General features: G+C 41.0%; 1 protein-coding gene across 4 annotated transcripts in view; it reads right to left on the reverse strand.

Moving 5' to 3' along the window:
• unc5a (unc-5 netrin receptor A) overlaps positions 1-26914 on the reverse strand; it is a 140237-nt gene that overhangs the window by 32629 nt on the left and 80694 nt on the right. For 2 of the 4 annotated variants that reach the window (XM_059345905.1, XM_059345904.1), the window contains exons 3-6: positions 11311-11454; positions 9592-9695; positions 8162-8342; positions 4885-5052 (exon numbers count right to left, since the gene is read on the reverse strand). In XM_059345905.1, coding sequence (XP_059201888.1) covers positions 4885-5052; positions 8162-8342; positions 9592-9695; positions 11311-11454 — 597 coding nt within the window. The remainder of the gene's footprint in view (positions 1-4884; positions 5053-8161; positions 8343-9591; positions 9696-11310; positions 11455-26914) is intronic. The other 2 variants (XM_059345902.1, XM_059345903.1) reach the window with 1 other exon arrangement.

Genomic DNA, 26914 nt, shown 5'->3' on the forward strand with positions numbered 1-26914 from the left:
GCGCTACTGCAAAAGGCACCACAGCTGATTTTCAATCATGCAGCACCACAGGTTTTAGGTCAGGCAGGTCTCTGAGGAGGGACAGTAATACAATAGCCCAGTGGCAAGCCCCCATTTGGACATGTTGTAGCAGGGAGAAGGAAAAGGAACCCGACCATTCTTCACAGGTCGGTAGGAGGCCCCGTTTGAGGCTTTGCTGTTCAAAATGACAACGGCTGCTGACGGACACAGTCCAAGATCATTGGACACCTATGGTTTCTGTGTCCTTGAGGGGAACACGAGGAGGTAGACAAGTACCACTGAGACCAGCAGGCAGGCTCCTCTGCTCCCACTGTCCTGTCAACACACACATGTGTGCACAGTAACCACCCCTAATCCCAGTGTTCAAAGGCTGATGAAAAAGAGCCACAGAAAACCACAGACCCACAGAGGGGGTTGATAGCTTAGCCACAGAAGTGGGTGATGCAACAGAGATAAAAGGGGACCCATTATCCTTTTCCTTACTTTCTGTTATAAATATGTTGCAATGTTGGATGTTCATATTAAATGTGGCCAAAGTTTTAAATAATTCGGTAAACGCATAATAATCCCTGTGAGTTCAAACATCACATTTTTGGCAGTTTTTTTCTACTTTCTGCTCTAGCTGATGTTATTACATTACATACACGGCTACATGTGGCTACAAGGTACATTAGGGGAAACCTATAATCTTGGTTCCTGATGTTGTTAATTTTTTCCCCAATTTTGGATCACATTCCTGCTGGAACATGTTCATCTGTGTATATTTGTTTAGAAACGTTTATTGGTGATTTTTTTTACGGCAAAAAGTGCTGCTGTTGTACACCATTTCAGCCATTCTCCGGCTGCATGAATCAGAGGGTGTTTTTTTTGGAAGTGGCCCTTAAAAGAGACAGGCTCTACATCGGAGCGTCTCAGATAGAGGGTGAATAGAGATGCTGCAGCAATGGGCAGGTGGCCAAGCACGTAAACCTGTTCCATTAGAAACCTAAATTACAAGTATGAACCTGAAAAATAACAACCCTTTAATAACCAACCCTTATTCTGTATTTCTGACACATTTTGTGTATTTAAAAGTCAGATTTTTTGTGATGTAGTATGTAATCGATAGCTGTGCAGAGCTGAGTGTTCTCCCTTATGTTAACTAAACCAGAACAAACCGAAATGAGACAGACTGAGACATGAAGAGGGTGAGCCAAAATGAATGGCACAGAATGATTAAAAACAGCGCTGATGCGAGGCTGTCACCAGATGGCCACCGTCTTTTCACAGTGAACTAAAGTGTTTTTCTCTCACATTTAATAGCCATAGTCTTTATTTATTCCTTGGATAAAATGTGGAGTCTCCAGAACAATCTTTGATAATATCCAGAGACAAACGGATGCTTATTTCCAAAGTAGAATTAGACATTTGCCTGCAGTGCAGTCAGTAGACATATGGGTGCAAACTTGCTTGTGTACAACACGAGCATGCACTAACACACGCTTACAAGCATGCGTGCACAAAGACACCAGCCCCGAGTCTGTTTATTTTCCATCTAGCGGAAATCTCACGGCTCCTCTGGCAAGCCTGAGGGATCACTACAATATTTAAATAATTCACCAGAGTTAGAAATCTCTTCAGGTTGTTTGCTGTTCTCTAACATATTAGATCTCATCATTTGTGTGGGGCATGTGTCACTGTGTCACTTCCAAAACTGGGGACTAACTATTTGCTGTTGGCTCAGGTAGTGTGTATTTGCTGGAAATGTTGGTGTGATCTGACATTTTGCCATGACTGTTGGCTCTGACCACAAGCCTGCGCAGGGGCAGAGTCGATGAAAGGGTGAGGGGTAGACTGCAGATTTATGTGGGATACTTCAGCGGGATATGATGAGATGGAGACAAAGGCGAAGGAGCAGGCAGCGAGAGGAAAAAGAAATGGAGATAAGCTTGCATAGTTTGGCTACTCGCTGTCTCAAGTGTTGATCTGCTCTGCTCTGAGCCTCAGGCTTTAGCCTCGGCCTCCTCCTCCTCCTCCACAGCTCCCTGTGTCTCTCCCAGCATGGAACCCATCTGATCTGCCACACAGGCCTCCGCCAACTCTCATTAAACACTTTGGAGACTTAGACAAAAATACAGATGAGCCTCTCTAGCTTCACACTTTCCAGATGAGAGGTGGGAGCTCACATTTAGATACAAGAGTCATTGTGAATGTTGTAGATGGTGTCGGCCTGTGGAAGCTCACATGAAGCATGTGTGTGTAAATGTGCCCCTGTGGCTGAAGCTAAGCACCGCTCTGAAGGAAGAATGCTACTTTTTAAATGTGGAACAACACATGGCCATCGGCATTTCAGCTAGGAAATATATATAGACTTAGCCGGGCAATGCAGAGACAAATTATAGCCTTTGCATGTTGTTTCTTCCAAATTTAAATTGATTTGTTTCCAGCAAATATTCATTCAGTTGACAGCATCTCTTTATCCCCAAAGGAGGAGTACAGCAAATCTGTGAGGCCATCAATGTGTTTTAGACGAAACAGATTGCAAATTACAAGCTGCTAAAAAAACAAAATATATTTTTCTGCAACTCATTTCAAAGCACTAATGCTGTAAGTTAAATGCACTAGAGAGCTTATAATCAACAAAGAATTTTAGTCTAGATAATTAATGAACTCTTGAAACAAGACCAGAATTAAATCATGCAATTTTTCCAATGCAACTCAAAAAACAAAGGCACTGAAGAAAAATGCCTCTCAAGGCTGACTTTAAAAAAACAATAAAAAGCACTACTTCTGAATCCAAATGTCAGCCGTGTCCAAATAAATAACATGATGTCTGTCTGCAGCATAACAGCTCCCCATGTAATCCATTCTTCAAGTCTCTTTCTTCTGAAATGGGCTGAAATCACCATGTACTGTGAGTGTAGTGGTTTAGACCTGTGAAGGCTATAGGGAAAGTGATAATTAAAATTGTTACCCAGTATGTTATAAGGCTCTCTGTTCGTCTGCTCTCATCTGTCTCCTCTTGCTAAACGTGGCTCTATGAGAACCTTTATTCATGCATTCAAGCTGATGATTCATACATGAGTTCATCATGTATGTGGTGCATCAAAGCGAGGATTCAGATGTATTTGGGGGGTTGTCACTGTACTGGGCTGTGTGTGAATGTGTTTTTTTGGTGAGAAATGATGAGGGCGGCTAGTTCATCTTGAGGGACATCAGAGGCATGTTTGTGAGTCCACAACAGAGCAGCTGTACCACTTATGGATGGAAAAAAACATCCCATCGTCCCCAGGCTCTGGTGTGGTGAACTCCAGCCTTGAGGGGACCCCTCTCCGGGGTCCGACAGCTGGGGCTTTCTGTGCCGCTGATGTTCTGTCTGAGACAGGTAACAAGTGAGAAAAGAAGGCAGAGACTACTCTCTGTTGCCAAACAACAGGGCTGATAGAGGTGTGAGCGGGGTCACGTCGCTGTAGCATCTCTCATCAAGAGAGAAAAAAAATAAGTTTTTTCTTTTCAAAAGTCTCTGAAAACTGCGTTCACGGGGCTCAATGCAATCTCTGCCACGGCACCCTAAGGGTTGAAATTACACACTTTCTCCTTGTGGGGCAAGAGAAACATAGAGGGGGGGCGGGGTTTAGTCTAACAATAGCAGCTTGGACTGACATTAATCTCTTTAAGCTCATGGAGGTCAGTATCCTGCTTTGCTGTGGGGGAATGTCAAGCATCCCTGGACACCCCTCTAATTCCATTACTCGTTGCTCCGGTGCTAATAATTCCAAATCCATCCTGATAGTGTCCCGATGGAGTGTCATGCATTGCCGTGTTTCCTTTGTCTTCCTCCTCTGTATTCCAGCGGGCCATGTTACTTACACTCACGCTTGACATCTAGTGATGTCTTTACATGGGAGATGTGTAACACGACGCCCTGATTCACTGAGGAAGATAACCTCTGTTTTAGGCAGGGCGAAGCTGCCACTGCCAGAGGTGTTGGATTTCCCTCTCTGCTATTTACCGAGCGTGGGAGATTTCTCCTGCGGTCAGCATGGCTGCAGAGCCCCAGCTATATGTCCACAGACTGATCTGCTGGCAGCTAAACAGCGAGCTCTTGTATACACTCGTGCTTTTTCTACTTCAGTTTTCCTCTTCTCTCTCTCTCTCTCTCTCTGGGCTTTGTTCCTGCCTCCCTCACACTGTATCTGATTCCATCTGTCTCTATCCCTGCATTCACCTTACACCTCCTTTTTCCTATGCAGCTCCCTGTCCCTCGCTATCTCTCTCTCTGTCAGGGCGCTAATGTGGGACTGCAAATGAAGCAGCTTGACTTCCATCTCAGGCTACCAGAGATCGATATGTGTTGCTCAGTATCAGGCAGGACACTCTCTGCCTCTCTCAACGCTTTCACAAGGGAGTACGGGCAGGCAAATGAAACGCCCTCAACTCCTCACACGTAAACATGGCACGCAGGCTGCCATAATTCAGCTTTTTATTGCCCACGTTTACTACATAGCTTGAGCAGCAAACAATAACAAATGTACTAGCTGGTCTGACACAATGCCATGGCTGGGACCATGCCTCTTAAAGTGGACAGGTCTCTAAAATAAAAGCAGAGACCGCGTACAGCACAGCAGATAAAGAGACGTGAACAAAGAGTAATAGCAATAAATCACTTTCAGGATGAGAGATAACTGTGAGGACTAATAGACTAACAAGCGGTCTAATTGCAGGAAACAACAGAAGCACTGACATCTAAGGAAAGACCTGGGTACTAGTACAAAAGGCAGCCAAAATAAAGATGAATTGATGACTTCTAGATGCAAAAAAATGCAAAAAGGAAGCCACAGGAAGCCAAGCACCACAGGACAAACGGGGTTGCCTGGGAGTTACCTGGACAGGTGGCCACACAGGCACTTTTCTGGACGTTCTGCCCCTCACAGGATGTGCCTCCATTCAGTGGCGTGGGGTTGGTGCAGCTCCGACTCCTCTTCTGCCAGCCACGCCCACACACAGCACTGCAGGACGACCAGGTGGTCCACGTGGACCAGCCGCCGTTGACTGTCAGACCAGCGACGGGGGAAGGGGTTTGGTGGATGAAGTGGGTGAGGGGAGGGGGAGGTTGGGAGGATGAAGGAACAGAGCAGCCAGGATTACCCGACATGCACCAAGGAAAAGAGGTGTGTTGCGCTAGAACAATCATGACTGCTGTTACACTCGTTGGATCGGCACTGCGAGGTGAACTAATGGAGGAGCAAGAGCAAAAGGCAGCTGCTTCCTGTGTCCGAGTTGGAATTACGGCCAACTGCAGTGAAAACAAAATGGCTTCAAAGGGGAGCAGAAAATAACATGACAGCTTGCCATCTTTGACCTCACAGTTTCTGCAAAGTAATTAACTAGTGGACATTTAAAATATCCCTCCAAATTTCACCGACATTATACAAAATACTCATAATATAGTCTGAATATAATAACTGTAAAAAATGCCTAATACTAAATACTCATGGTCATAAAAGCATAAAAAAACACCAATTTGTTGGAAATGCCAGCACACTACTCAACAGTAAATATATCATGGCTGTTCCAGTAATTCAGATTATGTCCTTCACACATCCACCACTGATTTCACACATCATTCTTTCAACTCATGTGTTCTTGAAATTGTAGAGAACAACTTTGTGTCATTTATTCAGGTACTGAACCTGAACTGTCTACTGGCACATAACTGTTGCTACAGTATATCGCTCCATCACGGCAGGTGATTGCATCCAATCACTCGTCTTTACTTCTAATCAGCTCCTTCCTGTACATCCTGTGTTTGCCTCTGCTTACAAGATACAGAGATTCCCGATTTATTGACTTGAACAGCGCTGTCGCTCCTTCTCTGTACATACTCCCTTCCTAATTTCCCCCCTAACTCTCTTCTGTGCTTGTCGTGGCTGAATCATTTCCTTGCCCTCTCTATGCGATTGATTGCCCGCCACGGCGAGGTAAATTGCCAGGCAACTCGGCCCCTGATTACCTCTTAGCACAGAGTGCAGTCACACCAGCCAGGCCTTGTTAAAATGCATCTCTGGCCCCCCGTTGAACCCCCTTTGAAAAGTAGCAGTTATTATGACTCGCTACAGCGAGCTACATCAGCTAGCATGGTGGATTGCGTGATGCTCTCAGGTAATTTTCCTTTCATTCTTTTCATTTTTTGAGCAAGACCACTTCTATTGTGATTTAACCTCAAATTTAACTACAATAGTAATACATTTGTCATCTTGTCAAGCACATAGAGTGATGTGAAGAAATAAAATTCCACATGCAGGCAGCCCCAGCAATTTGTTCACAATTTGTCTGGTGTGAGAGCGAAAACTATTGTTTGACAATACAAGAAAGGCAAACAATAGGAATGTGAATGCTCTTGCCTCCACAGTCATTTCAACTCTGGATTTCTTCATCTGCAGAGCAAGTCTTTCAACAACAAGCTAATCAATTATAATCAACAGTAGGAATAATTGGGCTTTTTTTATGCTAGAGGCTTGGAGGAGTGTATGATAATGTGTGTTTTGACTGCATGCTCCAAATTAACACAATTTATTTGAAACCATTCACCGTGAAAGTGCACATGCCTCAGTTCTTAACCATATTTACACTCATACAGCGATATTTAAATGCTTCAACCCCCTGCAAGGGCTGCGCAGTTTGCAGCTTGCAAAAAGACTTTGACAAAGTGTTTTGTCAAATTTCTAAAAGACAATGATCTCTCTTGCTGTCTACTTCATCTGTATTGTTAAATATTGATTTTAAATAATGATATTTCTAACCTGAATTAAGTAAAAAAAACAAAAAACACTGTCCAACTAAAATAAAATGTAATACATGCAGGTGTTTTCTCACTCTTGTTTATCCATTTAATCCATAGACATGCATATTTTTGGAGATGGTACAGGAAAATTTTTTCCTTGATACATCAGGGCTCTAAAGCCATCCATAAGTGACCCATTCCACTGTATGGTCATGTTTTCTGAATCTGAATTTATGGTACACCGTAAAATAAATTTCAAATTAAATTCATTAAATAATTCAAGTTGCTACGACTTGAATTTCAGGACTGCACAATATATTTTATAGGTTTTTATCAAATAATTGTCACTGTCACTGACACTGTATATGAAGTTTATCAATCTAATAAAAATACCCAGAATTTCTTATAAGTGTAGTGTAAGGAAAATAGTGTATAGATCTCACACAAAAACTTAAAAAGTTTTATTTTTGACCCATTTTAGAAGAGGAATTGAAGACAAAACTGAAGAGGTGTACTCCTACATAGTGCTGTATATTTGTTTTCTCTACTGTCATGTTAGATAATATACAAGAACTCCTGTTCTGACTTTACAGCACTTAAGTCTTCTTCTGGCCGCCTCTACAGAAACAGACCCTGTGTCAGACATTGCGCCAGACTATACATTTTTTATACACTTCAAAGTTGCTTTCATGTTGCATTCCCACGTGATTTCAATCTCCTGTTTGCATGTAGTGGAAAATTAAGTTTGGCTATGCAAAACTTAAGTAGTGCCAGTACCCAAGGAACCCTCTGTGATAGAAAATATGCTGCTTCTCGGAATTTTAATAAAGATCAGTCTGCTTATCAAGCCAAGTCATTATTTACAGTTTGCTGTTAATTCAATTTCTCGTCTCGGCATTGGATCCACTACAGAGGAGGAGGAAGATGGCAGTCCCAAGATTGGAGACTGCCAGCTTTGGCAGAACGTCTGCCAGTAACATTTTAAGTTGTGCTAATTAATGTGCAGATAGACTACTATGTCTGTATTTTTTTGTGATATAGTTTTGTATGATTTATTTGCTGAAAAATAGAGCTGACTTATGCAAATTGTCACCATATATCACATATGCGTAACACTGCATATTGTTATTAAGGCTACACAAGAATTTGAGAAATTTTTTAACCACTTGATAGAAGAAGTGCATCCAGGTGTCTTCCATGCAAGAAAGCATGCAGAGGTTAATGTGGAAATGTGGGATACTGGAAGCAACATGCAAGCAATACATGATTCATTTGAGCTGGATTTATGTTTGTATATTTTGAAGATGCGTGCTCATTCGACCCGAGACCTCTGATTACCTTCAGCTTCGATACCTGTTGAAAGAAGTTATCACCTACCATAGACTAGGACTGTGGCGGAGTTGCTTTTGCGTCGAGCAACGATGTTTTTGGCCACACATGTGTAGTTGCCCGTGTCTGCCAGTCGGGCTTTTTTGATGACGAGATTGTGGTCAGTTGTGATGAAAAAATTGGGGTCGCTCACTGGGTTGATCACATCCTCATTTCTCTGCCACTCCACCTGCAAAATTAGTTTTAGTGGAGTTAAAAATTTTCTGCAACTGAATAGAAACGATTGTAGCTCTACAGTGACCACACATGCTGTGGAATACAGATTTTCTACATGGGCAGAGAAAAAGCAGTGAGGTACTCCTGTTTTTGATGCAATAAAACAGACAAAAAGAAGAAATAGATGTAACTTGGTATGACACTGATACTGAAATGGAATTAATTTATCTATACACCCAACTGATTTTAATATTTATTCTTTTTTTGTGTGGGAAATTAAGCTTTTATTCTGTAGCTGCTGGATACCTCTGAAGCTGCTGGTGGTCTGAGAGTGAAACCGATCATGCTTTGTGTAGTTTCTGTGGCCTCTTGCAGAAGCCAAAACTGATGTTATTCCATTTTTGGTGTACTCTCAGATTGGTTTGCTTGTTTTCTTGCTCTCACTTGACCTTGTGCTGTCTCGAGAGAAGCTACGGTACGGCAGCATTGTTGTTGGTATTACTGCCAGTTGCGATGCCGCATATAATTGGGCTTTCTTCCTCTTGCGCTCTATTCCCTGTTTTCTCCTGTGGTGACTTCTGCTCTGATGTTCTTTTCTGTTGAACTGCAGTTGGCACCTTCCTTCCCATTTCTCTGCAAACTGTCCCTACACTGTTGAGCTGTGATTGGCTAGTCGGCTGCTCTTGGTCTCTGGGCTGTCTGAGTGGCTGGCCTAACCTCCTCTTGTGTTGTTATTAGAGCGGTTAGTGCCTATCTGGGACTGGGAGGATGCAGCAGACGAGGTGAAACAGCTGGCCCCAGTCTGGTCCTCTAAACACAGACACACACCACTGAGAGACGTAGAGAGAGAAAGAGTTGAGCAGAACAAGAGTGTATGAGCGACACAGAATATAGAGAGACGGCAGAGCGATAGAGAATGAGATAGAGAGAGAGAGAGAGAGAGGAAAATAGACCCATTAATTATGGATAGGCCTTTAGAGATGCCAAACGGGGAGTGAAGCCTCCAAGCCTATCCTGAGTGATGTGACGAGACGCTGTGATATACGGCTTCTCAGAGATGTAAGAGAGATAATAAATCAATAATGAGGAATAATTAGAGGTGTAATTTATCTGTACAGGGATTTTTGTTCCCTGGTGGAGCAGGCAGAGATGCTTGGGAGCTGATCCTGAGCTACTTTTTTTGCTCTTTGTCCTCCTGGTGAGGAAAGAGTAAATGCATGCTAGATGTGGGCCTATAAATATCTTCTGTATCCATGTCTCACCTCGGCTTGTGGAATTCCCTCAGGGGGATGGCAGCGCAGTAACACCTCCTGGTCCAATGCCACCTCTTTACCCTGCGGCTCCTCCTCAAAGTTCTTTCTCAGGTCTGAGGGAAAACAGACGGGGAGAAACACAACCAATTAGGATGTTTGTGGGAGCCTGTGAGGTTTAAAATGAAATACTTCTATCCATAAAAACTTGGCTCGGTGATGTTTCTAAATTTTCGTCACTCTTGAAATGTCCACCCATGGCGTCTCTGAGCGTGTCGCACTCCAGTTGGCCCCCTAAGCCACACAGGGATCGGTGGCAACAACCATGTTGCTTATTACAGGCTGCCTGGCTGGTTCAGAGATGCTTGTCTGCTGCCAGAGGGGCCCGGCATCAAGCAAAAGCAATTGCATTACCCCTCACCCCTCCCCTACCACCCACTCTCGTCTCTCCAGCATCCCCCAGCCTCCAGCTTCCATCTGTATGAGGGCTTGGAGCAGCCACACGAAAACATAGCCCTGAGGTGCCTGGACAAGAGCTCCTGCAAGCCTGGCTGACTGCATGGGGCTTCACATTGCGTCTTATTGGATACTCTTACTGTTGCAGCAAGTCCTGCCATACATTTCTCTGTAAGCCCAGGCTGTAAATCACACAGGTAAACTTGGAAATGCTTTTTTTGTACAAGTGGGGGAAAAAAAGACAAGGCTATTTGTATCTGATGAGCTGAACACGATGCCGATTGCTGGCAGGTTGGCGCAAATTTGATGTGTTCACCCCGGGCTTTGACTCAGAGCAAAGCAACGCGTTATTGTGTTGAGGATGGAACTGAGAGCCGCTGGTAAATTGCTTTTAAACAGATGCTGAGCCTGTCCCAACCAATCATACAGAGAGAAACGTTAAGACAAGCAGAGAGTTTGACGACAATCAATTTAATTAAGGGTGATACAATGGGACTGGGGGAGACTTAAGATATAACAGTCCTGGAAGGCTCAACTCTATGACAGTGTGTGTGTGTGTGTGTGTGTGCACACGCGCAAATGCATTGTTATTGAAGCATGTGTGTGTCCTTATCTTACATCTAACAGACTTTGTTGAGCTCTCAAACAAGGTTGGATAATGAATGTGTGTTTTCAAAACGTCTGGTGGTTTGGAGACAGTGCTGCGCTCGGCTCTGTCTGGAATAATGCATATTTATGTGGGAATTAATAGGCAGAATGCTTTAAAATACTCAAATGTAAAATGGCTTCTTCTAATAAAGCTTTTGAGGCTGCAGCGAGGGATGTCTCTGTGTTCCCCAGACAGATTTATGATTGCTGCACCGCAATAAATTTCATATCTGTTTTCATTCCAGTTACTTTCATAGGGATCATTGCTGATATACTGTATCCGGTGAAAAATGTGCTCATGAATACTCAAATTTAGTGTTCCACTTTTTTTTCTTAAGACTGCCTTCAAGCAGACGCATTACTCTGTTTCTCCTTGCCAGGGTCGAATATTTACTTCTCATGAGTAGAGTCTCAGGAAGATTATTTAACTAAATTGTAATCACAGTAATGCACTGTGGTGCACAGATCATAATGGCCTCTGGGCTAATTGTTAAATGAAAGTTAGTCCCTCCCCAACCACCCAGAGTGAAAAAATCATCTTGCTAATATCCTCTATTACAAACTGACATGCAATATGTAGGCGCCTTGTTAGCCAGTCTGCATTTGTAATTTTTAGAGTGCACTCACAAGCGATCCGGATGTATGCTTTCTGGCTCTTCTGGGTTCCCGTGGTGCTCCAGGCGACGCACTGACACCAGTACTCGTCGAGACCGAAGATCTTCTCCACCTGCTGTCTGGTTATGTCAATCGTCACCTGCATGATTGGCAGCGCTGCAAAGCAAACACAGGAAGAAGTGTGAATATTGGTGAGAAGAGGGAATGAGCGCACGTTTATCCCCATCAGCTCGTTTGACGGCGCCAAAGAATGAAATGACCATAAATATTTCCTCACAGGAAGAAAACAAATGAGCTCAACTGAATCCTTTAATGCATTTTGTACCTTGAACTAAACCGGCAAAGTAATTTAAAAAAAAACCAGGCAGAATAAACAAGCAGAGAACTATAATCATATATAAACAGAGTGCTTGTTAACTGAGGAAAATGAGAAGAGAGCCTCACAGCTATCCTTGGTGTAATTTGGAAGGCGTTAAAAACACCAACAGTTGAGAAGGAACAAGGAAACGCTAAACAAACACTCTACAAACAAAAATACTCAGCACGACCTGCTTCTCTATTATTAAATCCAGGAGGGGCAAAGAGTTCACAATCTATAGAGCATTTCCACAACAGTGTTGATATAAGTGACGCTGTGGTAACGCAGGGCAAAAATAGCTTTATTGCTTTTCAAGGAGAAAGTAAAGACAATGCTTCTCGAAACGAAGGGAAATTGGGACAAAATCCATTCTGCTAAACTGTCTAAACAATATAGTGTTGTCAGAGTCCTGTCGTCTTTGATATTCGAGAAGCTATCCTTCATTTCATTTTCCTTTGACCTTTTATTTGGGACCTGTGATCCAGAGGTATTTTTTATATGTTGAGCTACGACCTTGATCCCTACCATGTGTCCTATTTCCTCTTCACTCTGATGAAGAGACTGCCGCGTTTTCCCTGAGCTTCCAGCTCTCTCCGTCTCATCTTTTCTCTCTGGGGTCTTCTGGAGAGAAAGGTGTTGAACCTTTTTTATGAACACAGACCATTTTATAGTCACAGAGGACACATCCCCAAGACTGACAGAGTAGAATATACAATGCTGTATATTTAAGTCTCAATGGAGAGCCGCTCTTCAACTGGCGTTTACATAAAGGCACTTTGTGACACTTATACACTCCCCTCACACACTTGATCTGTCTGCAGTGATCATTCCCAGCTCCAGCCTGAAGCTTGGCTAAGTGGCACCTATCGGGCCATCAAACCTATACAGCAATTACAGAGAGCACTTGTGCAGATACAGTATTCATCACACCAAAAATGGGAAATTTTTCGTAAATAATTCAATTCAAACTGCATGGATCTGTCGAGGCCTGTGCAAGTGCATGCTGGCCCGATGTTGACATGAGCTGTCGGGGAGGAAAGCAGACTGGCTCCATTGCCTGCAGCAACATGGTGATAAGTAGCTGTGAGGGTCACTGGCGGACCCCCTATGTATTAGTGTCTAAATGCGTCAGATTTTGCTCTATGCAATCACAGTAAATGTGACTATGTGTGCAGTGAATCCAGCCCTGAAGCGCCACTCTGAGCGTCAACAACACCCCGCAATGTGTGCAGGATTTCACCATCATGCTCTTCTCTGCAAAAGGGAGGAAAATTGATATTTGTATCTTCATATTGGCTTTAATAATTCAGCCAAAGAACTGTCAAAAAGTTTGAACAAAAAGGAGGCTGGATTGAGGAGTTCACTCTCATTTACTCACTTTGTTTCTATTTCTCTCGAAATTCCAGCTTTTCTGTCAGATGTGGGTGTGTATGTGTGTCTGTGCCTGCAGTGAGAGTGTATGGCAGAGGCTGAGAGAGCACCTAAATGCTAAAACAAATGGCTAAAGTAACAAAATGGGCACTACAGAGAATGAACAAATGGAGCAGAAGAAACCCTCCATCTTCCCTTCGACCAGCAGCATTGCAGCATTTGGCTTTTCCCTTAAAACATTACTTACTACCCCTATACAGCCATGCTGAAAGCAACAAAAAACTAAGGGATGATTACCTAAAAGGACACCAAACATGTACCTGGGATAATGCTTGTAGAAGGGTAAACAGTAATAATGAAACAGTGAAAAAAATGAAGACCATTCATTTATATGTTGATGCAATTTGCAATTCAATTTTAAAATTTTTCACAAAGCAGTTTCCCTGATAAAGGCTGAGGGTTTGACTTAGGCCTTGAACAATCACAGTTAATTAATTAACAGTTAATTTGCAGAAACATATTTCTGTTTTGATCTACAGTCTACCTTTAGTTGTACCAGGTACAAAGGTACATTTGTTTGGAAAAATATAATGATAACAACAAAAATAGCTCATAAGAGTTTAATGTAAGAGCTGATGTCTTGACAATAGCCAAAATCATTATCAAGACATAACATAACAGCAAATGTATCTTTAGTTGTACCAGACATTAAATTAATAATAAACTGAAGAAAAATGATGGTTTAATATTTTTTTCCATGACTGTATTTTCCTAAATCATGATTTTTTGGGAGTGCAGTCCAGATAATATCAATCAAAAAGCTGTTGGGATGTTTGATAAGCCATCTCAAAATGTAAACATTTGCTAAATCATTTATTTTTATTGTGCAATCAAGGGTAAATCTGTCAAAATGGTGTTTGCTTATCCATGGCTGTTATTTCTTTTTTGCAAATGATTGTAGCAGCTTGGCACCAGGAGATATTTCTAGTCTGAGCTGTTAGCCAGAAAGCTAACAAAGTCATTAACACTGAACGGATGACAAACAGTAAATTCAACTTGACAATGTGTTACACAGCAAGACTAGCTAGCTAACCTGCAATGACACTGTCACCAAATAAATATCAAGAATTTGGTGATGAGTTAAATGGTCCGACAATACAAGAACAAGAGGATATACTTTTTGTGTACTTCTTGCATCTTGTGTGTTAGTTTCAATCCTGTGGTGTTTAGATGATGAGGCACTGAAGGACTACACTCAGTATGTGAAATAATTGCAATAAATTGTAATTGGAGGCTTTGATTGCATCCCTGTTGCCATGGTTACTACTTGCCGGCGCATTAATTTCGAATGGTTCACTTAGTAGGTGTCCATTGTCAGGAATAAATAGATGTCCTGCAGCCAATCAGAAGTGAGTATTCAATTCAACCAGGCCAGGGTATAAACAAGAACAATATTGAAATTGTCTACATATGCAACCCAAGAACAATGGTTATCCCTGCAGTTGCACTTTGTACATACTAAACAAAAAGCCAGCCATGGCATCGACAAGAAAAAAGAGAAAAAAAAAAGTCTAATGCAGCAGGAGCAGCAGCTTTTTCTTGGTTACATATACACTTTTATTTACAGTACATGCAGCAATGTGCAATTTATATTGTGTACACTAGGGAGGGTTTAGGAGGGGGGTAGTTATGTCTTGTTTTATGTGTGTGTTTGCTATTATTTGTAAGTCATCAATAAAATCCTTAACAAAGACAATGTATACTATACAGTACATGGACACATGACTACAACAATGGTGTGGAGGACAGAGATGGGGAAGATCAATCTAAAGCGTGCCCTCAAATAAATTAATCTAAATTCGGACAAACTGTTGCAGCTATGGATATGTAGAAATAAGGAAGCATCCGACAGTCCTGTTTTAGAATTAGCTCAGCAGTTTACATATGCAAAATTATTTGAAATTTTTTTTGGAATACTTACATTTGGAATTCGTCAATAAGCTTTTTGTTCATTGCTTTGTATGGCTCTACTTACAGTAGCAAATCTTTTGATTAATGCAAACCTTCCCTCTTCTCAGAGCTTGGGGGTGAAAGGAATAGATCAGTATGGAGATGCAAAGAATGAACAATAGCAACCTGAAGTGAGAAATCCTAAGAGGAGCAATTTGAAGCTCTGCTTGCTGGGGTAATTGCATTCCGTTTCCTTATCTCTTCCTGTCTCCATAATTACCTGCTTTCTGTGTCTGACACCTTCCAGTAACACTGCTGTGAGTCACTCTGTCCAATTTCACTCCAATTAATAAGTAGGACAAAATAATCTCATCACTTTGTGAACAAAAGGGGACTATAATTTTATAGCAGTTAGTAATGATTGGACAGGCTGCTATTTACTATTGTTTTCCAAAGTCAATTCCACTGGGTGGCCTGTAAGCAAAAGAAAACTTTATGAACATCAATCATAGACAACTGCTACAGCAACTACGGATTCATAGAAAGCTGCATTTTTCTGTAAACTGACACACTTTTGACTCAATTATATCAATATCGATTCATAACAGTATGCTCAGCAGCCTCCAAGGTGTTAGGAACTAAAAAGAGTAAGAGGAAATTTACACTTCCTTTCCTGCAAGATACAGAGCGTGCACTTAACATTCCTGTTAAACGATAATTAAATCATGACACGATTCCCTCAGCCTTTGGTTTGATCTGCAGCCCATTTATAAATGAGCTCATATCCCAAACCTCAGTGAAATTAAAATTTTAAAGGGTGATTATGTGATTGACACTGTGTGAATTCTGGGCTTACAGCTGGAACCCTGGTGAGTTTATTTTTATTGGAGTGCAATGGGACAACTTACTTGGCTGTACTTACTCATAATATTTGGAATATACATATCTCCGAGCTTTGTTAAGCCTCTTTGACACATGCACTGCAACCCTGAACATATATAGACATTTCCCGGAGGAGCTGTATGTGAGAGCAAAAATGTCCAAAATCACTTGGAACAGACATTAAACAGATTTTAGCCTGCCAGCTCCCTAGTACAAAGTCTGTGTGATATCCGCATGAGGCCATGTGTGAACAGAGACGGTCATTGTCCAAAGAATTCACAGCAAGTGAATGTTCATGTTGAGGGTTATTCTATCATTTGACTGGTGGAAATCTGAAAAATGCAAACATCCAAGGGATGAAAAAGGAGGGTCAGTTACAGAAAAATGGCATAAAAAAAGTCTAACTGGAGAGACGATGACATTTATAAACTACTGTCTGTAAGGGCCGAAGGCAAAACCGTTCACATATAGACCAATGCCAATACTGTACCAATTAAATCAGTTCCTGTGTTTTGGTCGTAAAGACCACCTCACGCTCAAACTGTCTGTCTGACAGGTGTTGATAAATATGCATTAACATAAAGCTAGATGACAGGTACATTAGAATTCCTAGTTAGTGTTGCGACTGCAGCACCACATACAAATACATTAGTACAAAAGAATGCCATTGGTCCTTGTATAAATAAAATCCATTTAAAGCGGTCAATGCAACGTTTGTGCTGGACACCGAACAAGACAGTGTCAGTTAAAGTTCAGATAAAAATACAGTCATGGAAAAAAATTATTAGACCACCCTTTTTCTTCTGTTTATTTTAATGCCTGGTACAACTAAAGGTACATTTATTTGGACAAATATCTATCTATAAAACCAAGAAGCGTCTGTGTGTGTGTGTGTGTGTGTGTGTGTGTGTGTCTAGGGCATATCTGCTGACCGTTAGTCAGACTTACCTAAGATTTTTTATGAGGCTTGCGCATGGCACGAAGGTGTGCATCCTCGATTTTGAAGATTTTTTTATTTTATTTTTTATCAAAATATCATTATTTACGTAGGACGTGTAGCGTATTTCTGATTGGACGCCTTTTAGGGGAGCTTCGCCCCATTGTGTGATAGGCCTACACCTGGTCAGTAACACAATTCGCTCTGGATTTCCACGTCTGACTCATCTCATCTGTAAGTCTATTTAGCCTACTTATCTTTAGGAGTTTTAAAGTGCGCTACAAGGTTCGATTTTCCAATAATATTTGAATAGTTTCCAGCGAATGTCAATGTTCAATGTGTATGTGCTGGATGGTGTGAGTACCTTATGAAAAGTGTTTTATGGAGTTGCAGACGTTGTAGTGTGGCATGTATTGTATGAATACATACTTCCTACGGGGACTGCATTAGTAATGATAACAACAAAGATAGCTCATAAGAGTTTGATTTAAGAGCTGATATCTAGCCATTTTCCAAGGTTTTCTTGATAATAAGCAAAATTGTTGTCAAGAAAACCATGGAAAATGGTTAGATATCAGCTCTTAAATTAAACTCTTATGAGCTATTTTTGATTATTTTGTTATGATTATATTTATCCAAACAAATGTACTTTTAGTTGTACCAGGCGTAAAAATGAACAAGAAATTGAAGAAAACAAGGGTGGTCGAATATTTTTTTTCCATGACTGTACAAAAACATTAATACAAAATAATTCTATTGGTCTTTAAAGTCCATTTAAAGTGATCAATGCAATGTGTGTGCTTGACACTGAACAAGACAGTTCAGATAAAAACATATGGTAAGTTAGTCAAATGTATGGTCTATTATCTCCACCAATGTAATCTCGGTCATAGTAATCCCGAACTACAATGTTTCTATAATAACAATATAGTATATGATCAGAATACTAGTAGAACAATCTGAGTTCACATATGTGTTAAGCTTATGTTGAGGATGACGGACCTAGATTCTGCAAGGGTTTTGATATACGAGTTTGAGAAGACACACCAAAGTTCTTTAAAAAATAAAGAAAAGAAAGTGATGGAAAGTGCTACCTTTATGCAACATAAACAAAGATATGCTATGTGACCCACTGCATTTTTAATGCACTTACTTAATCATCTCTGTCCCCTGTGGAACGATCCTTGCTTTGTTCCCAACCTCTGCCCAAGTTAAAATGCAGGGCTAAAAAGACCTACAAATCACTCACTGCTGCTTATAAAACTCACTTGCTATAAGTTCACAGTAATAATTGAAGACCAGCCAATGAGTAGACAATGTTTAAAGGGATATTAGTGAGTAAATCAAACTGACTGATTCTGTAAAAGTGTGCAGGTGACATGTACACCCCCCCCCCCACCTACCCACCACCACCCCATTCCAATTTTAAAATGAGTCCCTCGCTCCGTTAATCAACAATCTGTGTGGAAAGCAGACAGAGAGCATGTATCTAAAAGGAGCATCTGTAAAAGCATCCAGGCTGTGCACTCTTTGAGAAAGCAAACACACTGTTTTGCCTCAAGACTTTCTGAGTTTTAACAAATGAAACAGAAGGAGTAAAATAGGACTGGAAGAGATGCAGAGCGGCTGAGTTCAGGAATTAACTGACCCTACTATTGTACGATGGAGCTTGTTGCACAGTCTTCAGGCAACAAAGTACAATAAAAGCTATTACTATGTCCACTGCAACACACACACAAAGGCTGCACACATTTACTTTAGTGTGCTTTATTCTAATCTGTGGCGAATACATTATTTAAACATGCATCTCATTCAATGTAAAAAAGCACTTACACTAACAAAAAGAAAGACATCACACTGTGAGAGACAAGTGCACAGACATATTTGTGTGTGTGTGTGTGTGTGTGTGTGTGTGTGTGTGTGTGTGTGTGTGTGTGTGTGTGTGTGTGTGTGTGTACACGTGGACAGGATGAATTTCCCCCTGAGCCAACAGGGGCTCAACACACACAGGGTAAACATCATTGGACTCAATCCCGATGAGTCGATATTGGGCTTGTCTGAGTATGGGACTTTATTTTTCTCTCCCTCACTCTTGTTTTCGCAGGCTGTGACCTCAATTCCATAGGGGTCATTTGCTTATCAAAGGCAAGGACTGGAACTCGCAGGTCCTGAGTGTGTGTTCATTGTGACCAAGGAAATTCAATTAGGCGGCATCCCTGCTGTTTGTGTGGCTGGGATTCATCAGTGGATATAGAGGGATTAGGGTTGGGTGACGCTACATCAGGGAACGCACCATTTCAAGGGAGAGAGTTCACAATGGTTGAGGGGAGACATCACAGATGGACGCTTTTAAGAATGAGCTGTCTGCTCATCCTGGCAACCAGTCAAAAGCATGCTCTAAGTGTTTCATTTCCTCCTGCCGTTCTTCTTTGTACAGGATGGCATCAGTGTCATCGGCAGTGTCCAGAGCTTTTTTAAGGAACCCTCAATTCGCTCTCCCTCAGACCAATTACTTTACCTTTGAAACATAAAAAAAAAATCCTGACACCATTCCAAGCTGTCAAAAAACAACTTTGGAGCCAAACAGCCTGTTGAAATCAGTCTAAAAACACAGGTAAACAACCTGAACAGTATTTCCATGTGTAAATAACGGACATGTGACCCTAACCGTATGATGATCTTCTCCATTGACAATAACAACATTAACACATAAGTGTGTGCTGGCACACCGGGAAAAGTTACATGACACTTGTATTTTATAATTATTATTTAAACTGAAAACATTAACAGGCCACGGGCAAGTAATTTGAGTCAATCTGCAACTTTCAAGTCTCAAGTCATCAAAACCGTGGCTCAAGTTGACTTGAGTCCAAGTCTCAAGTCCACATCTCTAGTAAATAATCCAAAGTCAACCCCAGGTCACGGAGCCAAGGGCATAACTGCTTTATCATCAAGTCTTCAGACTTTCATTACCATGTAAAGCAGTGCAGTGATGGGTGGCCCATGTTGCCTGACGTAGAGAGCTGAGAGTGGCAGGTGGCGCCATAAGCGTCTGTCTCCTAACAAGGATAACGTGGCCTTCTGAGTGAAGCATGGCTCTATTAAACAGCCTCAGAGATGGGAGAAGGAGAGGAGGGGGGGCAGAAGGAGGCCTGATCTCACTGGGAATACAGTAGTCGGGCCTCCCATTCAGGGATGTTGGTGAGGTTGCGACTCGAGTCAGTGGGACAGCGTTCTGGGTCAAGGCTCTGCCTCCGGTTATGGCCAGCTTTTCAAGAGCTTCTTTTGATTGAGCTGTCCATTTTCCACAATGAATGCACGCTGCAAGGCCCCCGCTGATGCTCTGAATGTCGTTACAGATTATTCATGGCTGACAAACAGGCGAGCAGGTAGTGCTCCAATCAATCCGGCTAGGTTCAGTCCAATGCCACTCCAAGGAGACTCAGGTGGAGCCTCCGCGACAGGGTGAAAAGAGCAAATGGTGCAGGAATGAAGAAACACTAATGAAAGTCATAGACTAACATGCCTGTTGTGACATTCTGCTTCGGTTACTAAGTGACAAGATGTGAAGGATTCTTTGACACCTTAATCTAGTAGTCTCACACAGGAAAAACATGGTACAGATAGGCTCTTTTCAATGGACATGAGCACTGTGTTTTTTTTTTAAGTAACATAAACATCAAGCAAGTATTCAAAGATGACACGAACATAATGAAAAAAAAAGGTTGGTCAAAGAAAAATAACAAGAAGTCCAAGAATCTGCAGGACATTTTGCAAGAACTACTTGTGTGGTAGTGAAACAGTAGAACAGTTCTTTGGATGACCGTTGCTAACCTGTGTTTACACTTCTGGACAAGTACTCTTGGCAGACATTGCACCACCCCATGAATGAGAGAGAAGTAATTAAAATACAATTAATGTACAGAAGTAATTAATGTAATCTGTCCCCTCTTCTTAGGATCGATGAAAGTGAAAACAAACCCCAGATTTACACCCATTTTGGAATGTTTTTTTCAGCACTGTGTCTGCTTTTTATATCTTTAATGTTACAATCTGGAAGATCTCAATTCCGTTCTACTTGCAATGCAAGAAAAGAGAGAGAAAAAAAGAGTATGTTGTGACAAACACAGTTGAAGAGAGTCTGTTTGTGTGACTGCTGGGAGTATGTCACTTTTGATTTTTCCAGGGAATGCCACCACAGACATCCAGATTGGGAAAGGCTTGGGAGGGTGTTACCTCACTCGCTGACAGATGGCGACTTGGCAGACATTTGTTGAAATTAAAATCTCTAAGATTATCACTTTAACTTCCTGGAGGGAGGCCACTTAAAAAGGTTTTGGTTCTACCAAAGTGCACCCAGGGAATATTTTAGGGGGCCTTCAACACACTTCAACCGAGTGCTAGAGATGGCCTAATCAGCTCAAATACCTTTTAAACAAGATACCAAATCTCAAAATGTGCTCTACCAACAAGAGAAGACCTCTTATGGGTTAACATTTCATTCAGGCTTCAAATGTACACTGCAAAATGTGAGCAGGTGATAAGATTTTGAGCGGAAATCGTTCAGGCTCAGTAGTAATAATGAATAATGATGTACACACTTTGCATGCCCCCTGAGATTGAGATCTTCACTCTGCAAGAAATTTCACTGCCATATTTATCACTGACGCAACACCACGCTATATGCACACAGGATATCACAACAATGCATCGTGCAGTGTACATAAATGTTTTTAGTTACACAGGTGTTCACAGGTTTGAAATGTGATAATGAATTGATGCATAAAACTTCAAAATAACTTTTCCGTGTCACCGAGCAGACATCACATCACAGACGTTAGTGTCAAGTTTCCATTTCTATGTTTCACATTTATATCTGGTCGCAAGCCACAACTGATTACATCAAATGGACATTAATTCACGGCGATGGATTTTTCTCTTTACACTGTCCCTCCATAATTAGTTTGCCTAACCTTTCCTTAATAGCACACATACACACACACACACACACACACACAGGCAATGCTGTGATTTACCACAGTGCCCTTACCAAAGTGCCCTCGTTGTAATTACTCTCCATCCAATATCCTGACCCTGATGATTGGCAAGAGCAAAATGTTCTGTATGCCACAGTCTTCAGGCTGGGAGTGACTGGAACCTGCTCCTTTATCTCCCACACACACCTTGTCCCACCTCGAATGAGAACACATCGGAGGTGAAGGCCTTGAGCACTTTGCTGCTGCTTCCATTACATTCTGCAGAGTGGGAGGATCTGATAGAACGTTACCCACATGAAAGCCCTGATAATTTGCTCGGGCTAACATGTTTCTCTCCCCCTTGTCTGACATGGCCTTGGGCGCCGAAGTAAATAAGGAAAACGGCTCCAGGTAAGTCAGCCTGGCTCCCATCTGGTTGCCGAATGCTCTGTCCCATACAAATTGCATTAGGGTTTTCTCCTCCCTCCGCACGATCGGTCGGTCCCTCCTGGGTCTTTGGCCAGCAGTGTTGTCTGAGTTAGGAGGCAGAGGTTTTTTGGTAATCCAATGAAGGTGTGTGGGCGCATGTAAATATTCTGCACAACAACAAACAGTATTCAGTAAACAGCCTGGGGGAACACAGCGACTACGAAAGTCTTTCTACAAAACTCAACTCATTTTTTTCACATTTGTGAAGTACTGAAATTCACTTTTCTTCTCATAATAACACTATTTGTTGATAATGACTCATATTGTTACTTATACAAAATAAACACAATGTCTGTAAATGTATCAGGGATGGAAATTGATTTGAATCATACCAATGCAGATATTGATTGTGTTTATTAGTCTGATTCTTCATTGATTCCCTTATCGATTCCTAATTTTCTATGTCGGTAAAAAGTAGGCCAACACAGGTTTTCAGCCCCAATGAAACAATTTTATTATCTCCAAGTCTGAACACAGTGTGGATGAAGTGAGACATTGTGCAGCATTCATTTTCATTTAGGTTTCTCTTAGACAAGTAAAAAAAAACCTGGACACAAATATGCACCATCTATAAAGTACATTCACATCTAGCTGTTTATTTTGTATATAATGCTGATCAAATAACTTTTTTTTTATTTTTTATATCACTCACTATTCATACTGTACATAGCTTAATTAACATGCATTATTACACCTGTAATTTAAGTCATTATATCATTGCACACCTGTGCATTATATCTGCACTATATTTTTATTCTTTTTCACATGTACATACTCTGCACTACTTTTGCACTTCTGGTTAGATGCTAAACTGCACTCATTGTCTAAGTACTTGTACTTTGTGCAATGACAGTGAAGTTGAATCAATCAAATCACACAATAGCACTGGAATGTAGAGTGTCAAGAAACGGTTCCAGATGAGAACCAGTCTTAAAACTGTCCGGCGCATCTGAATCACATGCTTCTGAGCTTACCAATTCCTTTTTATCAATGTCAGCATGTTTTTGTGACAGTTTTGTATTGCAGAGCAATCCCGTGAAACTCATGCATCTACTCTACATCTATGTTGCTGGAAACTTGCAACAAGAAGAAGTTATGGTGTGTTTTATACTTGGTGTCATTCTTAGCACCTGCTGTCATCTCCTGTCAAATCATCTGGTGAACATCAAGTGATAATATTCAGATTTCTTTTAGTTACACGTCAAAACACAAGTTCTCTTTACTAAAATATTCTCATATTTTAGCAGCTGACTGCTGTGCAGAAGAAGGCTGGCCAAGTAATGGAGAAACTAGAATTACTGTCTCACCACCAGACAAGTTCCAGTTCACATCAATGTCTGTCGAGACTCATGTGTAGCCATGACAGTAGATAATGTGTGTATGGATGTTGCTGCAGAGACGCTACAAATTCTAATGTGGATGCAGAAGCATCTTCAACATAGTAGCACAGAATATCTATCGCCACAGTTTCAACTTAGTATCACCAAATGTAAAATATGGTCACAATTTCCCCTTCTGTTCCTAAATAACAGTGTTGAATATGGGCCAGAAAAGTGTTTTTGTACAACATTATGATGTCACAGTGAAGTTGACCTTGAATAAAAATGTCACCATGTCATCATTTTATCCTAGTTTGACATTTGTCAAATTTGGTCAATTCTTGAGTTACGGCCACAGTGACCTTGACCTTTGTCCTCCAAATGAAACTTAGTTCTTCCTTAAGTTTAGGTGGAAGTTTGTGCCAGTTTAAAGAAAATCCTCCAGAAATCTCTGAGATATTGTATTCATTAGAATGGGGCATACAGATGGAGACAACCTAAAGACATAATGTCTGGGCACGGCTGTCGCTGGTGCAGAGGGAAAAAAAGGCCAATAATCAAGGTTGATTAAAAAAAAGTCAAAGCCAGACTGCTTTGCCTTGTTAATGTGAACAATTTGTAATCTCTTGGCATGAAAATGATCGACTTAAAACCTCATGAGAAACCTGCAGAAAGTCAATGTCGGCACTGAGCTGTAATGTAGATATAGAACTGGTGTGTCTAAGAATCAATCTTTCTTGAAGATGTGTAGGATAAAGCAATACCCTCAAGTGTTACCTGCCACCCTCGCACCATGACACACAAGCAGTTCTCCCCTGCAGAATTGGGACGTGCTAGGTAGCCTCACGTAACAGTGAAAATAAAGCAGTATTCTAGGATAAAAATGTTATACTATATAGCCTTGAAAATACAGTATGCAGGGTTTTTTTTTGCCACCTGAGAAACAAGCAGAAGATTGAGAAAGACAGTTGACTTTCAAAGCAAAGCTTTCACTGTACACAGTTAATCATGTGGTATAAGAAATGAAAAATTGGCTAGATCTTAAAAGAATAAAACCTGGAAACTATTCACATACTTTAATATGTAATTTGTGTAAATCCCCCACTTGCCCCAGTGGTGATATGGTGTCGAGTCCACATGGCTCTCGTTCCATCGCGGATCACACTGTTGAGTCGAGAATCAACTATAATGTGACGCATGAGGGGATGAAGTGCTGCAGACCGAACACTGACTGAGCCTTTAAATATTAATTTCTTTGTTCAAATGTGACTGTATTAATTATTAATGCAGTAGATGCAAGACAGAGAATTGTGGACTTTATAAATAACCTGAAGCTGAAAATTGAGAAAATGGAGTGAAAGTACAGACTGGACCCCTGAGTTTAGTTTGGTATAAGTGCTACCAGATGTTGGGAGGTGGAATAATGTGGACAGATGCAGCCGAGATTATACACTTGCTTAAAAGGAGAAAATTATGATGATTTAAATATAATGATTATAAAGACAAGAGATATAAAGTTCTAAAGATTTAACAAAATCCCAACTGCTGCAACTCATTTCCATTTTCCATTACCAATTAATCTGACGGTTATTTTCTTGGTAAAGCAATTAATGATTTAGCGTAGAAAATGTCAGAAAATGTCATTAAATTAAATGTGCCCTAGAGCTCAAGCGGACTAAAAGTCATTGCAACCAAAAACATATACAGTATTAAGGCTGCACGCTTTGGAAAAATATCTAATTTTAATTATTTTGACTGATATTGCTACTGCGATATGATTCACAACATTGGAGTGAATGATCATTTATGCATCATTATTTTTTGACAAACATATCTAAATGAACATGGTGTATCTCTACTAGACAATTTTTTAATTAGTCGGTAGAATACAATTATATACTGGGAGATATCACAACACCGCAATACTAAATTCAGAATGGTATTTTGACATATATTTTGCATTTAATATCGAATATTGTGCCTCCTGCAATATGGATAGTGCACAACTCCATATTACAATTTTTGATAACATTTTCATTAATTGTACAGTCCTAGACAGTATATTGTTAGATAAGATAAAGAAAAGCAGCAAATCATTACATCTGAGAAGCTGCCACCAATAAATATTTGGCAGTTACTGCATTCAATTTCATATTTTCCAAATAAAGCATCTTATTCCGTATTCAAATGTATACTTTGAATTGTCCTGTGACTGAATACAGAAAAGTAAATCTCTGTCCTTTTGTCTATTAAATACATATCGCTTGGAGATCGATTTAAGACAGAAGTCAGAAAAAAACAAAACAAAACATCTTTAGAAAACAAACTCTGAAAAAACATGAATGAATTATTAAGTTGAATCACATAAAATCCTCAAGATTGCTTCCTGATGGCTCCCAGAGCAGGACTGCTGCTCTTGTTGTCAGCATGCCTCATTGAACACCCGCCCCGCTGAAAAGGTTTCCTCAAACACGTGCGGTGACGTCTCTGCATTTTTCTTTTTTGTGTGTTTGTGGTTGACGCAGTGACCGCACGATACTGAATCCAGAAGTGTAATATGTGGGCAGGAGCATGCTGATAATTGACTTGGGTTTTTATCCGCTGAAACATGAGGCAGAATGCATTTTCTGGCTTGTTTTTCACTCAGTCACCTACCTGCTCTTAAGTCCAGCAGGCTGCATATACACAGTACATCCACTGAATGTTTACTTGAGACTGTGCAGAAAATTGGAAGAACAATTTAAAGTATAATATAGACTATACAAGTTTATATGCTTTTGGTTATAAAAACAGCATTCCACCTGTTATTTGTGGGGCTTCCAGAGAAAATGTGCCTGTTTTCGTATTTTAAACAGCACTTCATGAGGACATTGAAGCCATTCTTCTCCCCTCACAGCATCAAATAGTCTTTTCACAATGCCGCCACTATCCCGTACCCAGGACACCCTGCAGCTTTGAGTTTAAAAAGGAAACGGTGAGTTGCTGTTTGTTCGAGGACTGTGTAAAATACCTATCCTGAAAGTCTCCTTGGGGCCAAACACACAAAGCATTAACTGTCAGCAACTGAGTTCCTCTGCCTATCAAAAATCTCTATGGACTATTTAACTGTCAGCTCCCTCACTACACCTCCTAGCTCCACTATTTTTAAACGAATTTGAGCAGAGCAGGTGTTGATTGACACCGCAAACTCCCACTCTGTCTCTCCCTGTCAGCATAACGCCAGCGTCTTTCATTTCCACGGGATGCGGAGGTAAGTTGAAAGATAAAATTATATTACAGTAAATGAGAAAAATATCAAAGTTCATTGCTTATAATCAAAATAGCAAGGCAGGGA

This window comes from Centropristis striata, chromosome 12, assembly GCF_030273125.1.
Source record: "Centropristis striata isolate RG_2023a ecotype Rhode Island chromosome 12, C.striata_1.0, whole genome shotgun sequence".
NCBI classification, from domain to species: domain Eukaryota; kingdom Metazoa; phylum Chordata; class Actinopteri; order Perciformes; family Serranidae; genus Centropristis; species Centropristis striata.